General features: G+C 35.0%; 1 protein-coding gene across 1 annotated transcript in view; it reads right to left on the bottom strand.

Annotated features, from left to right (window-relative positions):
* tws (protein phosphatase 2 regulatory subunit tws) overlaps positions 1 to 18,866 on the bottom strand; it is a 508,363-nt gene that overhangs the window by 41,874 nt on the left and 447,623 nt on the right. The window contains exon 9 of the mRNA XM_090390994.1: positions 17,553 to 17,736. Coding sequence (XP_090247120.1) covers positions 17,584 to 17,736 — 153 coding nt within the window. The 3' untranslated portion in view covers positions 17,553 to 17,583. The remainder of the gene's footprint in view (positions 1 to 17,552; positions 17,737 to 18,866) is intronic.

Raw genomic sequence — 18,866 nt, 5'->3', positions numbered from 1 at the left:
GATTACTCTCACCAATTGGTGGTAATGTGGTCCTGTTCATTATAGACAAATGCTCAGATGCAATTACCAGATCAAGCACTCTCGAACCCCTAGTATATTCCATCACATGCTGTCTCAGGTAATTGTCACTTTGTAACTGCATAAATTCCATTTCCTTCTCCCATGTGTCCTCTCCTCTTCCTTTCAATCTATGTTGCCATAGTTGAAATACCCCATAATAATGACCTGTCCTCCACTCTTTGAGTCTATTTGCCGATGCATACTATCTCCATCATCTTTTCCATCTCCTTCTCTCTATAGCAGCACCCAACTGTATATTTTGTTCTGCTGGCCTCAATCTTACACCAGATAGCCTTGTGCTATTTTCACTGGCCTGCAGTTGAACTTCTAACTCTTTTTGGTTGCAGTTCATTAATTATCATCAATAACCCCCCCTCCCCCCATTCTTTTCTCTCTATCCTCCCTGAACACACTATATCCAATACATCATATTCCACTAACCATATCATCTTGCTCATGCCAATAACCTCTGGCCAGGATGAGCCAGCCAATGCCAAATATTCCTCCTGCTTGACCAAATGATCCTGGCATTAGCATACATAAAGTGCAAAATCCCCTGAGGCCCATCGCTATCCTGATGCTTTATACTAACTTAGGCATATTATACACATTCTTACACTTAACTGCCTCGCTGATATCTGCATATCCACCCATTCCCTTTAAAAGCTCTAGTTTCCCTAATTCTGCACATCCACTTTCACTTCATTCAACATTTTTTTCCAGTCTCCGAACACCAAATCCATTCAGATGCAAACCATCTTTCTTGTTTTAGTCCTCTTGCCTTTCAAACTCAAAGCACTTTAAGCAATACTTAAGCATTTCTGGTCGAATATTATCTACTCCAAATCTGCCATAGGTGGAGCTTATGCTCATCCTTATGCTGGTCCTAAGCCCGGGTAAAAGAGGAAGGTTGAGCGATGGGCTAATCATCTATCCTCATAAAAAAATCCCTGATTACAGAAACCATGACTGAAGCAAGAAATCCTTTGGGGCAGAGTGCTACGACCTGTTCCCCCCCCACCCCCGACAGATGACTATATACAGGACTTTGCAGAGGAGTCAACAACTATGATGTAGGTGGCGCCAAGTCTCATGGAACCTCACTTGCTGATGAAGTCAATCACTCACCATAAAATCAAATTACTCAAAATCAGAACATGGAACATTCGCACAATGTATCAAATCAGAAAAACTAGGCAGATAATCAACAAGATGAGTAAATACGGTACTGATATCTTAGGAATTGCTGAAACAAGATGGACAGGCTTTGGTGAGATAAGAACCACCAGTAAATACTGCATACTGTATTTTGGAGATGATGAAAGACATGAGAAAGGAGTTGAAGTGATTGTAAGTGAGAAACCAAGGAAAAGTCTGATGAATTGGAACCCAGTAAATAATCAAATAATTAAAACTAGATTTTTCTCCAGTTTCACGAAATTGACTATCATACAAAATATGCACCCATAAATGATGCTGAAGAAATGGAGAAAGTCCAATTCTATGATCAACTCCAAAAAGTGACTGACAAAGTTCCTAAACATGATCTACTAATCTTGATGGGAAAAATGAACACTAAAGTAGGAAAAAGAAAGATGGATGATGAACGTGCTATAGGAAATGAAGCAAGTGGTGAACAAAATGAAAATGGAGAACTTTTTACATCCCTCAGCGAATTAAATAACCTCATCATTAGAGGCAGTATCTTCAAACATAAGGAAATTCACAAAATAACATGGATTTCCCTGATGGGCAAACAAAAAATCAGATCGATCACATTGCTATATATAACACTTTCAAGAGGACATTACAAGATGTAAGGGTCAAAAGAGGAGATGATGGAGCTTCAGACCATTTTCTGCTAACTGCACTAGTTAAACTAAAGTTAGCAAGAAATTCAAGACTAAGAAAATTAAATATAATATTGATAAACTGAAGGAAAATAAAATAAAAGAGAAATTTACCAATGAACTGAATAATAGATTCTCAGTTTTGGAAGAATCAAATGAAAATGATGAGGAAAATAAGATTGAAGCTAACTGGGAAAAGTGCAAAGAAGTCTTCAATAAAACTGCAGAAGATATTTTAGGAGTGGCAAGTGAGAAGTCACACAAAGAATGAATTACAGGAAATATATTAAAACTAATTGAAGAAAGAAAGAAGATAAAAGAGAAAATAAATAACTCCAAGTCAGAAAGATTATGTGGAGAATATCAGAAGCAATACCAAGAAGTACATAAGATGGTGAGGAGCTCCACCAGAAATGACAAGAGAAACTACTACTATCAGCTGTTGGCTGAATATGCTCAAAGAGCGAATGATACCGGAAATATTGAAGAAGTTTATAAAATTATAAAAATTATATGTGGAGTTAAAGATAAAACTACTAACTCAAGAACAAGAAGTCTAACAAAAATGGAAAGAGTACTTTGAAGAACTACTAAATGTTAAACATGATTCTATAAATCCAAATACTGAGTCCCCTTCTGAGGAGATACCAAATGAATCCGAACTTGATGTAAACATGGGAGAAATTACAGTGCAAAAAATCATGGAAGCAATCAAGATCCAAAAGAACAGAAAAGCAAGTAGAAATGATAACATTAGGGATGAACTACTCAAAGCTGACCTAAAATCATCAGAAACTATACTGGATAAACTCATAGTCAAAATTCCAAAAAAAAAGCAATCTTACAGACTGCACCAAATGGAGAGGAATCAGCCCATTGTCAGTACCATCAACGATCTTCACTAGAATTATAATAGAATAAAAAATAGCATCGAGAAAATAGCGAGAACAGAACAAGCAGGTTTTAGAAAGGGAAGAAGCATGCTGAATTAAATTTTTATTCTTAGAAACATGACTGAACAGAGTGTTGAACTAAATTCAACTATATATCTCAACTTCCTTGATTTTGCTAAAGCATTTGACGACATAGACATAAAATGTCTATGGAAAATCCCGAAAAATGTATGGATTCCCTGCCAAAATAATAAATATCATAAAAGACTTGTAGGATGCAAGTAAAGGACAAATTCTAGTAAATGGAACACCTTCCGAAAAGTTTGACATCAAAACTGGTGTTAAACAAGGCTATGTCATTTCTGGAATGCTTTTCATCACTGCCATAGACTGGATAATATAGCAAAACCTGAAAACTGGAATAAGATGGAACACTGACACCATATTAAATGATTTGGACTATGCTGACGATATTGTATTACTATCATCTAGATTTGAAGTTTTATGAAAACTAAGACAACAAAGTCAGAGGAAACTGCTAAACAAATAGGCTTATACATCAATGAGAAGAAAATCAAAATATTAGCATGTTAACTGCCGCAATACTAATTTTTTTTCCCATCTTCACAGGCCACTGGGAATAATAGCAAGTTAATATGTGAAACAGATACGTATCACATGGCTCTAGCAGAAAGTGTATATGTGAGGCACACTTGTTGCACACGGCAGTCAAAGTGTTAAAAATCAAAAGTAAAAAAAAAATTACCAAATCTTTATAAACGAAAACAAGTAGAAGTGACAAACACTTTTAATTACCTCAGAGTAATTGTCAACATGGAAGGTGGTACCAACAAAGACATTGTAATAAGAATAAAATAAATTTAGCAACACATTTAAAACTTTAAAGAAAATTTAGAAATCATCACAAATAAAAATGAACTTAAAGGTGTAAATTTTTAATTCAACTGTTAAATCTGTATAACTTTATGGAACTGAATCATGGAAATTAACCAAACAACAAGAAAATAAAATTGATGCCTTCCAAACAAAATCTCTTCACAGAATACTCAAAATTTCAAATATTGAAATATACAACAAAACAAAAACCAAACCCATCACAATAGAGTTAAAGAAACACAGATGGAATAAGTCATGTACTGAGAAATTAGCATCAGAACAAACAAGAACAGCATTGACATGGGTGCCTGATGGTAAAAGGAAGAGGGGAAGACCCAAAATGACATGGCGACAGATGGTAATCGAAGAACAAAATAAACTAGGATAGTCAAAACTGGTGGGGAGAACAAGAGAAGCAGCACCGGACCAAAGAGGATGGTGCAATAAACTTGTGGCCTCATGCACCTCATAGGTGTAAAGAGCATTAAGCAGGTAAGTAAGCAAGCAATTATCTACTCCAGCTGCCTTTCCACATTTCGAGTTTTTGACAGCTTTTTCTACCTCGAGTATTGATATGTACTCCTCTTTGCATTCCTCTTGAAAATTTTCTAATATGGTTCTGTTACTGCTTGGTTCATTTAACAGTCTTTCGAAGTAATTACTCCAGACATCTAGGATACCATTATCCTCAGTTTTCATGTCCCATTTATCTTTGATTCCATTTACGGTACTGTCTACTCCATTTTTAAGCTTCTTCAATAGCCTCCAGAACATTTTGCTACCTTCCTGATATTTATTTTCCATGCTCTTACCCAAGTCTTCCCATGACTTTTGTTAAGCTACTTTTACACATAGCTTAACTCGCTCACATTTTTCTCGGTATTGTTTTAGGGCATCTGCTGACTTATTTGCTAAACACTTTTGGCATGCTTTCTTCTTTTCCCAGACTGCTTCTATAACCTCTTATGTCCACTATGGTGTTCTTATTTTTCTATCCTTGCATACAACTTTACCACATCCCTCCCTAGCTGAAGCAGTCAATAACTTCTTCAGAGTTTGCCACTGAGACGCCAAGGTTTGTTTTTTGTTTTGAAAGCCAGTCTACAAATTACCTGTAAAAGCTATTCAACCTTAATTCTTCTTAAAACTTTCTTACATACCATTCTTTTCAATGTGATGTCCATTTTAATCCTGCTTAGTACTAAATAACTGTTGCTTTTAGTTTCGAATTCTATGTACGCTCTAGTATTCTGAACCAGCTTTATGATATCACTTTCAACAATAATGTAATCAATGAGGCTTTTCCTATTTCGTGTGTCTTCTCTCCATGTGAACTTGTGCACATCTTTATGTTGAAATATGGTATTAGTAATGACTTGTCAATGTCCTGAGCAGAAGTCCAACAAATAACTATCATTCTTATTAGCTTTGCTCTTTTCTCCAAATTTTCCCACAATGTTCCTATATGCCTGGTGAGATTCATTTCCTACTCAGCTGTTGAAATCTCCACCAAAGAAAATCTCCATTTTCTTTATGTCAGCTGCCTCTTCTAATGACTCAAGAACTTTGATACTTCTTTAAATTAAAGATATTATATTCTTTAATTTAAAGAAGAAATTATATTCTTGGTTTAATCCTTTATCCAAGTGTAAGCAAACAAGTTTGTGCCTGAACTATTTTCAGCACTGGGGCAACTCATATAAAGAAGCTAATGACTTCACATCACTTGCCTTAGTATCCCATAATGCAAAGAACATCTCCTTGTGGACATGTATAATGCTATGCATTATGGGAAGAGTCACTACACTTTGCATAATTTCTTTAATGTGTAGCAAAGGGGCATATAGCAGTCTATCATGGGTGATATTGATCCTCCCAAACTAGAGAAAAGATACTAGTTAATGTATGATGTTCTGGAAGAGAGTATTTTAAGGGCACAGTTAAGAGACAACTGTTTTCACTGGAGTGAGAGAGCAGGTTCATTTGCCTTGACATAAAAACTCTGAATGGGCAAATGCAAAGAGCATCAATAATTATTTGTATTCCATGATAATGAACAGGATCAAGCAATTTTGATGTACAGTTTTGAATGCATGACAAAAACAAAGCAATGAAGATTGATCCTCATCACTAAGTTGACAAATATGCACAAGGAATATGAGCTTTCTGTTAAAGATGATTCCTAAGAACTTGACTTTGATTGCTACTGGAATAATACTTTTGTCTAATTCTTAACTCACAATCTGGGTGAAGAGTGAGTTTTCAGTATAAGTGTATACCGACACTTTTTCCTGCTGAAAACCTGAATCTAATTACATGTAATTTAAGTTAAGGGAATAATAAATCCCTCATTATTTTATTTTAAAGCCGGATACGAAACGCGGAGATCGAAATCTAATCTAAGAGTTTCTTGGCTCTTTATTCCTCTTTTGTCTCTCTTTTTCGAGTCACTCCTTTTTTGCCTCTTGGCTCTTTATCCTAATTACATGTAATTAAGACTAGAAACTATGTAAGTGAGAATGGAGAGGTCATAATTATTGGGCATTTGCTCAATTACAATACTTCATCCATTTGTGTTGGTACTATCCCATAGTTTTAAGTCCAAAAGTATGAGAAGTATGGACTTAGGCAGTTGCAATAAAAAAATTACTGGGTTCGATCTCATTTTAACTTATAACCCACTGGTAAATAAATGGAACATATCACAATAAGAAATTCTACAGATAAGAGAATCACACTAAGATAGCTACTACACTATAATGAGTAGGACCATCTCCATTTCTGTATTTATGAATAACAGTGAAAATTCCTTATGGTGGAGTCCTTGCTGGGTTTTAAATATGCTTCCTGCAGACAGAAACAAAGGGTTTGTGTTTCTGTGGCAGAAAACTTGATGTCATCAATATTCTGACAAACTCCATGACACAAAAAATTTTCCCATTGTTTAGGCTTTTTAGACATGTCTGATTTCTAAGATACTGAGGGCTTATATTTATCTATACTTCCCTTAACAGTATAGACAGCAAGAATTCATCTCTTCTCTGGAAAAATATTTAATAAACTATCTAATGCATAAGGATCATTTGGTGAGTTTAGATTACTTTAGATGGATGTAGAATTATTGATTTTCTCTATGGGGTGTCTGGTGGTTTGTTTTCCAGTTATATCCTTGCTGTAATTTTTTTGACAAGCAAGTTCTCATTGAATGGGATCATTACTGATATTGTTTCAGAAGTAAGACCACAGGTTGTGTGACAGATGTGCTACACAGGAAGGCACTCCCTATCATAAAGTTCAGGTATGGTGAAATTATTAGAGGGTCAAAGAGACGTGAGTTTGAGTTGCTATTGATATTTTCTGAACTGTCCCACAATGTAAAAGGCATAAGAGATTTAGGACATGTGTGGTGATGGCTAGCTTCCTCTTTGCATCCTGATATGAAATATTTTGTTTTGTTTTCATCTTTTGTAATCCTTTTTCCATCTTTATATCACTTCCATGCATAGTAGTCTGGATGATTTCTCTGATTGTTGAGCAATTTGTGGAGATTTATTATCATGTTCTTGGTTACCATATCGAGCACAGGCAGTTTGGGAATGTGCATAGTTCTGATATTTAAAAGCATCTCAGTTAGATTATGGATGTAGAGCCTAACAGTACAGTTGAGGTATTCTGCATTTATAGATGTTGAAATTTAGGTGTAAAAGTAAGGATGATGTTCCTGGTTGGAACTGGGATAATTATCCCTACCTATCATGATACACCTCATACCTGTCATTTCCTGATCTTTAATCTCCGAACATATCTCCTAATTAGGAACATCAAAGAGACCTCATTCTGATATTGCTCCTGTAGAAGAGTATAGTTTTTTTTATGAAGTGTTCCTGTGATTGGTATTCCACCCATCTGCTCTTTAGTAGTTTTGTAGTGTTGCTGAATGTTTGGAAACATCTGCAGTGTTTCCATAATGATATCACCACAACATAATTCTGTAAGTATTGTGGGAGATCCTGCTAGTCTTTAAACCATTTTGAATAAAGAAGAGTAACATTTTCCCTACTTTCTTTACACCTGTTGCATGGATAATGAGAAACATTGGTACACTGATATCAGTGTCAAATGTCTTTTGTTTCTTACTTCTGTTATCAAAAGCTGTATCTATATCAATAATTGAATGGACATCATGAGGGCCCTTGAAAATTTGAGGCTATAAGTTCATGCTCAAAGTGTTGTTTGTTTGTTTGGTGTCAGAGCTCCTCACCTACCACTGGACACCCAGTATCACAAGCAATAAATGAGTTAAGATTAGAATGCCAGGGTTACCTTGGATGGTATATAAGCACCACAGCAAACCTTGGGCTGTTCCCAGACTTGGGATAAGATACTTACTACAACACTACTGACCTTTGCAGGCAGGGATTCTAGCTGAGTGATTTTGGCCAAGCAATCCAAGAACTGCCCATCTTGCCAAAGTAGTGCAAGACTACCAGGAAAATGATGAGGATTATCAAGAATTCTGGGGGGCTAGGGAACAGTGTGTGTTAAATCATTACTGAGAGTAAACAGTTCACCTTCTTTTACAGCTTGGTTGGCAAAACTGGAGAAGTGAAGCCAGTCTGATTAGTAATAACTGAAATCACCTAGGAATATTATCTCAGTATTGGAGTTAATTAGATTGCATGTGATCGACTTTCTGAGATAAACAGTAAGATCACCATAGTTAGAAAAAAAACAGTAGAAGCAGCAAATTAAGGCAACAAAGAGAGGTAAGGGTATCTTGAGCCAAAGACGATCATATAAATAGGATTCCCAGTTTGATAAACATGTTTTTTTTTTTTGAAAAATTTTTGTTATTAGATCTGCCAAATATGCAAATTCGACCTTGCAAAAGGCCTCATGGAGAATGTAGTGAAGAAAGTTGAGGTGACATGCTGCTGCTACTTAGGATGACAGCAATTGTGATGAATAGCATATCAGGTTTCGATGTATGTAGTTCATGGTGCACATCACTGATAGTATTGAAATGTGAGATGTTGGTGAAGTCAATCTAGAAGGCTTTTGTTTAAATTTTTTCCCTATTGGATATGCAATTGTGATTTTTATTTCTATACATACAGTAAAAACCCATTTTTTACACTTTTCATGGGATTGATGGAAAAAAGTGTAAATAGCAGGAAATGTAAAAAAATATTAAAAAAGGCTAAAAGATGACTTACTGCTAGTATGCGAATCTACATACTCGATTACAAAATTTAATAACTGAAAATAAATGATTGGGCGGGAGATGGTAAATCCCGTTTTATTCCACAGCCGGGTACGAAACCCGGGTCGAAATCCATCGACATCCATAGAGTCTCAATGCCGAAAAAACTATCGGCAGAACCAAGTGTAAATGATCACTTGGGTAGTACAACACCAGGGCAACTCCATGAAAGGTGGAGCAAGCTCTGTCACTAACTTTAATATTCTCTCATAATGTAAAACCCAGCTCCTAAGAGATGTATAAATACTGTTTATATAACACATGGGTGGTCTGAAAAGTTCTCGGCCTCAACCATAAATGGCAACATTACTGAAAAGATTTTTTTTTTCTAAGTTGGCACATCTGTCATAAGCATCCATGTGAAATTGCAAGTCATTCTATCAAGTATTTTTTTTTATGCAGTTGTCAGAAGCCAAACTGTTGTCTGTATCCCTTGAAATGGATAAAATTGAGTATTGTGCGATTATAAAATTCTTTGTAAAAGAAAGTTTAACACCAAAAGAAATTCATTCGAAGTTCATAAAAGTTTATGAACTTCGTTTTCTTCTCCTTCATTTTTGACAATTAAGAAATAGACTGCCGAGTTGAAACACGGCCCTACCAATCTTGAAGATGATTCATGTGAAGGACGTCTAAAAAGTGTAACAACACCAGAAATCATTGATCGATTGCACAATATGGTATTGGATGACTGGCAAATCAAAGTACGTGAAATTGCTGAGACTATAGGTATTTCAAAAGAACATGTAGGATACATCTTGCATGAAGAATTGCATATGAAAAAGATTTGCACAGGATGGGTGCCGTGCAGGTCAAAAACGCACTCGCATGAAAATCTCTGAAAAGTGCTTGGAGTGTTTTAACAAGAATAAAACTGATTTTGTGAGTTGATTTATTACAATGGATGAGACTTGGATTCACAAGTACACACTAGAATCCAAACAGCAGTCAAAACAGTGTGCGCAGAAGCCAGTTGTTCAGTGCCAAAGAAGACAAGGTCACGGCATCGGTGTTTTTGGATGCTAAAGGCATTTTGTTTATTAATTATCTTGAAAAGGTTAAAACAATAACTGACAAATATTATTTTGATCTTTTAACCAGACCAGACAAAAACTTTTGTGAGAAAAGACCTAGTTTGCAGAAGAAAAAAAATCACCTTTCACCAGGACACTGCACCTGCCCAAAAAGGTGTTTTGGCAATGGGATAATTAAGGGTTCTGCACTATGAATTGTTGGAACATACACCATATTAACCAGATTTGGCTCCCTCTGACTTCTATCTCTTCCCAGAACTAAAACTCTTCCTCTCTGGTCAGCATATTTCTTTGAATCAAGAGGTGATTGCAGCTGTAGAGAAGTATTTTGCAGATCTTACTGAGAACCACTACACGGATGGGATAATGGCACTGGAGCATCACTGGAATAAATGTACTAGTCTTAAGGAAGATTATGTAGAAAAATAAAATTAATTTTCATCATCATCATCATCATCAAATTCCTGCCATGTACCCTCAAGGGGTGTACAGGATATGACAGTACTACATGAAAAAATTACATCATTACTAACTTCCTATCTACAATTTTCCTCCAAATCAGTCTGTTACTTGTCAAGACTCCAACATTATCAGATCTTATATTTCTATCGTCTAAGGCACTTTGTACCGTATCAATCCACCTATATCTTGGTCTTCCTCTGGGTCGTTTTCCTGCCAACCTGGCAGAGAACACTTGTTTTGCTAATCTTTCCTCTCCCATTCTATTTAAGTGACCATACCATCTGAGATTAGCTCTGCTAACGCATTCCTGGATGCTGACAATGTCAAGTTCTTTCCTAATATCCTCATTTTTAATATGATATTGCCATTGATGCCATCTGTTCACGCCTCTAATCTTTCTCAGGACTCTCATATCTGCGGTCTCTAGTCTTTGGTCAAGTGTTTTACTTCTGACCCAGCTCTCAGATCCATAAGTTAAAATTGGTTTGAACACAGTTTTGTATACAGCTAATTTAGTGTTCCGACTAATTTCTTTCTTATTCCATATGAATTTATTCAATTGACTTCCCACGATACCAGCTTTGCTGATTCTGTTGTCTATTCCTATATTTAGTTTACCATCTTCAGTAAAAATTGTGCCCAAGTAGCTAAAATGTTTTACTTGTTCCACAGGTTCTCCATTCACAACACAGTTGACATTTTCAATGATTCTGCCTATTTTCATTGTCTTTGTCTTTTTATTGCTAACCTTCATACCATATCTATTACAACAGCTATTCAATTCAGTCAGAGAATCTTGCAGACTTGTAGCGGATTTATTTAGAAGTATAACATCATCCGCATAAAGCAAAGAGCTGACATTAACATCTCCAATTTTGATATCAGGTTTAATACCACATTCCTTCATAATGTGATCCATATAGATAATGAATAACAGAGGGGATAATGTACATCCTTGTCTCACACCAGATTTAACATTAAACCATCTTCCTGTACTTCCTTCAATTCTAACTGCTGACTCACAACTCAAATACAGACTAAGTATTGCTTGATATAATGCCCCATTGACACCATATAACTGCAGCGTATTGAATAGCTTCTCTCTTGGCACCTTGTCATATGCCTTTTCCAAATCAACAAAACTTAAATACAGATCTTTGTTATATTCCCATGCTTTCTCGACTATTTGTCGTAAAGTGAAGATCTGATCCTGACAGCCTCTATTTGGCCTGAATCCAGCTTGTTCTTCCCCAAGCTTTTCTTCCACAATTCTTCTCAACCGTTTCTCAAGTATACTTGCATAGATCTTGCCAGGAACACTCAGTAGGGAAATACCTCTGTAATTCTCACATTCAGTTTTATTTCCCTTTTTATATATGGGTACTATGAGAGCTCTACTCCAATCATCAGGAATTCGTCCCTCTGTCCAGGCTTTCTGAACTATGCAGTGCAGCCACTGTAAGACTCTTATACCACCATACTTCAGCATTTCTGGTCGAATATCATCTACTCCTGCTGCCTTTCCACATTTCAAGCCTTTGATGGCTTTTTCTACTTCAAGTATGGATATGTATTCCTGACTGCATGCCTGGTCAGTGTTTTTTATCACTGTGCTGTCATCACTGCTTGTTTCATTTAGCAGTTTTTCAAAATAATTACTCCATACTTCAAGGATATCTTTTTCTCCTGTTTTCATTTCACCTTTATCATCTCTAATTCCTTTTACAGCACTCTTTCCTCCATTCCTAAGCTTCTTCAACAACCTCCAGAATATTTTGCCACCTTCTTGATATTTATTTTCTATATTCTTGCCAAAGTCCTCCCATGACTTTTGTTTAGCTAGTTTTACACACTGTTTAGCTTTCTTACATTTGTCTCTGTATTCTGTAAGAGTAAAAGCTGACTTATTTGCCAGGAACTTTTGATATGCTTTCTTCTTTTCCTTCACTGCCTCTTTAACTTCCTGTGTCCACCAGGAAGTTCTGATTTTTTTATCTTTGCACACAACCTCACCACATGCCTCTCTGGCAGAATCAATCAATGTTTCCTTCAGAGTTTGCCACTGAATCTCCAAGGTTTGATTCCTGTTCTCAAACTCTTTCATTTTCTTTTCAATAATATTTCTGTATTTTAGTCTACAGTTTACATCTGAGAGCTGCTCAACTTTTATTCGCTTTAAAACTTTCTTACATGTTATTCTTTTCAATATGAAATTCAATTTTATTCTGCTCAAGACTAAATAGTGATCACTTCCAATTTCAAATCCTCTGTACACTCTGGTGTCCTGCACCAGCGAGAAAACATCACTATCAACAATAACATAGTCAATGAGACTTTTCTTATTCCTAGCCTCTTCTCTCCATGTGAATTTGTGCACATTTTTATGTTGGAACATGGTGTTAGTAATAACCAGTCCATGTCCTGAGCAGAAATCCAACAGATATTTGCCATTATTATTAGCTTTGCTCTTTTCTCCAAATTTTCCCAAAATATTTTTGTATGTCTCACAATCATTTCCTACTCTACTATTTAGATCCCCAACAAGGACCAACTTTTCCTTTTTCATTGTGTCAGTTGCTTTTTCTAAAGCCTCAAAAAATTCCTCCACTTCTACCTTAGTAGAGCCTTCTGTGGGACCATAGGCACAAATAAGTCTCATTGTCCAGTTCCCCATTCGGATATTTGCCCACATTACTCTACTTGAGACTGACTGCCATTCAAGAAGATTAGCCTCGTATTTTGTGTTGAATACTATGGCTACTCCTTCTTTTCCTTGATTGTTATTGCCTGAATTCGTTTTTTTCATTGTTAGGCCGAGAACTTTTCAGACCACCCACGTATATATATATATATATATATATATATATTTTGGGGGGGGGGAAGTATGTGTATTTATTTATTTATTTATTATCATTGTTTTTGTATTTTTTGAGATATTTATTTCTACTCCAAAATTTATTTATGTTGTTTGTCATAGTAATAGATAAAGGAATAGGAAAAAATTATAGAGTAAGGGTTTGATGTGAAGAATGAAGGACTTAAGGTCACCACTCTCACACGCTCCAATCTAAATGTGGCCTTGGACAGTGTCCTGCAAACTAATATATTCAGACTCTCTCTCCAAGCACAATCTGGAAAAGTAAGCAGCAGCAGAATTATTTACAAGTTGATTGGGAAGCCTCCTAAAGAGTTACCAAGCAGTTTAGTCCTGTGTACTATCTAAAGGCCAGCCTGTTGAAACTGCTTTATTACTGTATCCTCAATTGGAGGAGGCACTGCTTCCCTAATGAAATATTTACAGCATAGAGAACATGAACTAGGAGGTCCTCACATGTACTGCATATAGGAAAAAAGTAAGAAAGACAAAATGAAACTAGAAATCCTACTACAGAAATGAAACAAGACAATGCCACATCACTATAAAAGTACTACATAATTAAGTTTTAGATTATTGCTAGCTTAACAAACAATTTCTTTCCTTATCTGTCAGCTCTCCAATACTGTCAACCTTGGTCTTCCTCCAGGTCTTGTTCCTGCCATTCTTGTAATGAACCCTCATTTTGTTAACTATTAACTATTACTCTAAAAAGAAATGCCATGCCAGTATAAATATATATTATTTTTATTTTTTTGGTAACATTGCCTAATCATGGTTAGAAAGACAGTTCATTTTTTTGTTCACAGAAATCTTTATTGAAGATAATTACTTTCATGAAACAGTTATTTCATAAAATAATCTTAAAGAGATTTATTAAAAAGTTCAGTGTTTCTTTTAAAATCACATCTTGTTTAATTATAATTCTATTTATAAATGACTTCATAGAATGCTTACAGTTTAATTTACAGAAAACAAATCATGACATTTATAATAATGTATGTTATCTGCAGAGCTTGCAGCTAATCCCCCACCCCCCATTTCTAAGATTAATGCATTATAAATTGAAACAAAGCAAGTATTTGCAAGCTCTATGTAAATCATGCAATCAATGCAATATCAATTATTAATGTCATTCTTATAATAATATTTAATGTTCAGTTGGCAAAAATGGCAAGCGAATAATCTTAAGCACTTTCTTCTGAAAAACCAAAGAAAACAAGAAAGAACACTATAAATAACATTTCGTTCTGAAATGAATAAGAAAATATTATGTTTTCTTATTATTTGGTATTTACTTGCAGTACAAAGAAAAAATCACTGCAAATTTGAAAAATGCATTTACTGCTAGTTTAGATATGTGGCATTTTTAAAGTAACCATACTTTTACTAATATTGTACACAAAAAATGCACAAGTGCATGCGTCCCAAGTAATTTACGTTTTCAATGTCGTGAATAGTTTTGAAAATAAATTATAATTTGAAATATCTGCAGGTTGAATGCACAGGTAACCCCACACCCCTCCAAAGAAGTTGAAAGCCTATGTAGCACATGCACAGTTTTTTATTTATTTATTATTTTTTTTTTTTTTAAATTCTGATCCTTTCTTTCCAAGATAATTGTATCATAAAATTTATAATTTTTCAATACTAAAACTGAAATTGTGATTATAATAAATTAAGGAATTATTTTGACATAAATATTGTATCGGGCCTATAAAAGAACTATCAGTATTTCAGTTAAGGATGTCTGCTAATCAAACAAAGAACTGAAAGACATTCATCAACAAGATGCTGCTGATGAATACTCCAATGCTGGAGATACTTTAGTGTGACCCCTGAGAAATTTGCATTCTTTTCTTTCTCAATAGCAGAGAGAATGAATAAGATTTCAGTCTTTTCCTCAAGCTGAAAGGATTATTATCTAGTATTTCCAAGACAGATAATTTCAGAAATGGCAAAGCAGCAATAATAAAAGTAGTATTTCTTTTTCTTAAAAAAATTTCAAACTAACGCTACTGTACTTACTTTTGTATGCCACAAATATCAACACTTTTACAAATATAAAATGTATTTGTAAGTTCGAATAATTTCAGCAAAAAGCTATACAAGTTACTGTAGATTGCAAAGAAACAGTCTGGTGTTAGAAGTACCTACTTCAACACATTGCTGTTGCCTTATTTCTTTTGTCAAAATGGTAAGATGTGCTACATACAGGGGTTTGAGCCAATACTTTCCAATAAATTCAAACCCATTTCATTGATTCAGTATCTGGATGGACACCCACTAACAGGACACACTGCAGGAAGGTAAAGATTACCCATTTTGTCAGAAGCTCCAGTCGGCTCTTTGAATTCTTTATAGGCTGTGTAGTCTTCTTCCAGTCATTTTGCTCCAACCCTTCAATATATATTTAATTAAAATTAAACTATAAAATGAATGAATCTATGGATCTATAATTTTTTGTAATTGTGCTTCATTTCACTTTGATTTTTGCCAACTTTAGTTCTACTTTTTATCCCCCCCCCCTTTTATGAAATGCACTGGTCCCTAAAAGACGGATATCATGATATATATATATATATATATATCACACTGTATTTACTACAGGTGCTAAGAAGTGAAGTAAGGAAAATAAAAGCATAAACGCATGCACGCACACACGCACAGTGGTGCGTGGGAGCTGGCTTGCACACACCAACCAATGGCTATAAACTGCAGAGAACACAGACTTCAATCCACAATGACTGCAAAATCCAGCCAGGATGCACTTATTTCAACATCCTTTTTCTTATGCTCAATATCCATCAAAATTTTGCATTTCTAGAATTGTCATGAATCTAATTATATCATTAATCTATGACTACCTGATATTAAACTAAACCAACCCAACAACCATCTAGATGTGAGGAGTGAGCCACAAAAACACTGTCCCCAAAAGAACATAATTTGTATGGGGGGTGAGAAATAGTCTAAAAATAGATCACATATTAAATCCAATATGTGATCTATTGTTAAACTATTTCTCATCCTCGTACAAATTATACTCATTAAACTGAAACATTATCTGTGCATCTGAAAGATTAAAACTGTGTAGTGGATTTAATGATGATAAATCTATTGGGAAGAGTTAGTGGATTGGAATGCAACTACAGATACAACAGCTTAGCAAAAATCACAATAAAAAATGAACAAATTATTACTTTTTGAAGTTTTTGTATTCCAAATTGTAAATCAGCTAAACTTATTAATAATTACATATATACTTTTTTTAGTGAGTCAGTTGTTAAAAAAGTTACCAGAACTGTGTGTGTGTGTGTGTGTGTGACAATTTATTATTTTTGGATAGGTTTACTAGTGATATCTAATGAATACACTTCTGGACATCCTAAAAATGAATTTTCATATATATTTCCAGCAGAGGCAGAAATTCTAGGAAGTATGTTACTATGGAAGAAGATTTCTTTATTTATTTAGGATATGATAATACAATGGTCAGGATGCTCACACAGGCATTCACCATCATTTTATGTAACCAATATATTACTATATTACTATTGCATGCAATATATTTATATCTGTAAATTGAATGCGGGCTCTACTGGCCAGCTTGCTTGGTTGTGGGAAAAAACCTGCATCTCTGTATGAGACTAGTTAACTCACTTTCAGTTGAAAAGCCCTGATAAAGTTTTTTTTTGCATTCTGGATGGGATTTTAATCCAAGTCTTCCCAATCATTGGGCTTCATCTATGCTGACTGAGCTATAGAAGCTCTCTGTGAAACGGGCTCACTTAGAAGAAATTAAACTATATGTTCCATAAGTCTCTTATTCTTTGTGCATCAGCAATCCAGATACTTTCTGAACACAGTACTAAGGTTTTACAGTTTATTCTTTAATCAAAATTCTATATGCAAAGTCTTTCAAAGCACAAGATTTGTTTATGAGAGACCATTAGAATTAAACTCATTTTTCTGGTGAAGAGACATGCAACGTTTCCGATTTCCATCAAAAAATAAATGACCTGTCTGTTAGTGTGTGTATGTGAGAGAGAGAGAGAGAGAGAACACTTTGTCAACAGTTTAAGTACCTAATTTTGAGTATAAATTTTTATGTAAATTATTAAATAGTATGTAAATTATTAATAAATTTACATACTATTCCTATCCTGAACAATGTTCTGATATACTCACTTAAAAAAAAAAAGTTTCGAGCTTTACCTGGCTTGAAATATTAATTCTGTTCTATGAACTAGAACCTTTCCTGGAATATATACAGGTTATTTGTTGCAGCTACAGCAATAACATTTTCCTGAGGGTGCCATGCTGTGTGTAAAATCTTCCTATTAAAGTCTAAACAGTCTACACTAATTTCATCTTTTTTCCTTTTTCCTCCTGTGCATACCTAAAATAGGGAAGCACAATTATATACATTTCATTCAGAACCATAAACCAAAAAATTGTCTTTGAACTAATATTGGCAACTTGATAATAACAATGAATATACTGTACTGCCAAATTCAAATAAACTAAGATGTATCATTTGTTGTATAATGAAACATGTGGCGCATTCATGACTAAACATAAACACATAACCACAGTAATAAGATTTTTCAAAAGTAAATACTTTGTCTTAAGTAACATTGTCAGTACAGTTAATTCAAACAATACTAGGAATCACATACAGTTAGGGCGAATGCTTACAATGGAATCCCTCTATGCATGCAATAGTGTTATAGAATTAAATTAAAATATATCTGGAGAGAAAAAAAAAAAAAAAAATTCTATAACACACATAGAGGGATTCCATTGTAAGCATGCACCCTAACTAAAAAAAGAGGGTGCACCAACTAGATAGGAGGTGCGCCCTCTATGGGCGATTGTAGATGGCTTAGAATGTAACTGCATTTATTAAATTTGGTTAATTTCAGAGAGCTGCTGCAGATTTTAAAAATAGTCTCTCTTTTTTGAATTTACTGTGGTGGAGCATTGTGGTTTCTTTTCCAAGAGATCCCAGGCCTGACTGACCACAGTCGTGGTTGCAGATGTATGACTTGTGTTCTTCTAAGCAGACGGTTGTGATCAACCTGTCTGTCTAAGGTATGCCAGCTTACAGAGAACAGAGTACTTTATAAACTCCAGGCACCGAGAGAGCTGATCTTTTGTTGAATGGATAAGGGTAGCAAGTGCAGTGGGGCTTAAATGCTGTGTGAAGGTTGTACCTTTTTAAAGTTTTAGCTATTTTTTCCGATGTGACACGGATGTAGGGTATGGTGATGACATTTCTGCACTCTTTCTGAAGAGATGGCCAGCGTATGGGGGAGGAACTGATTATTATTTTAATACTATAATCGCTGCAGCCATTGGAGAGGAAGGTGTTGTGTGTGTGGTTGAGTTCAGTTGAAAGGGCGGTTCCACTGGAACAAAGATTATAATAAATTTAGTTTAATCTTTTACTCAAGTGTAAGCAAAAAAAGTTTGCACCTGAAGTATCTTCAGGACTGAGGCAACTCATGGTAACGGTGAACCAAGCTC

Source organism: Typopeltis vanoorti, chromosome 4, assembly GCF_054136105.1.
Source record: "Typopeltis vanoorti isolate ZY-2024b chromosome 4, IOZ_Tvanoo_1.0, whole genome shotgun sequence".
Taxonomy (NCBI): Eukaryota; Metazoa; Arthropoda; class Arachnida; order Uropygi; family Thelyphonidae; genus Typopeltis; species Typopeltis vanoorti.
Note: the sequence above shows the minus strand (reverse complement) of the source record. Positions and strands in the feature narration are given on the sequence as shown.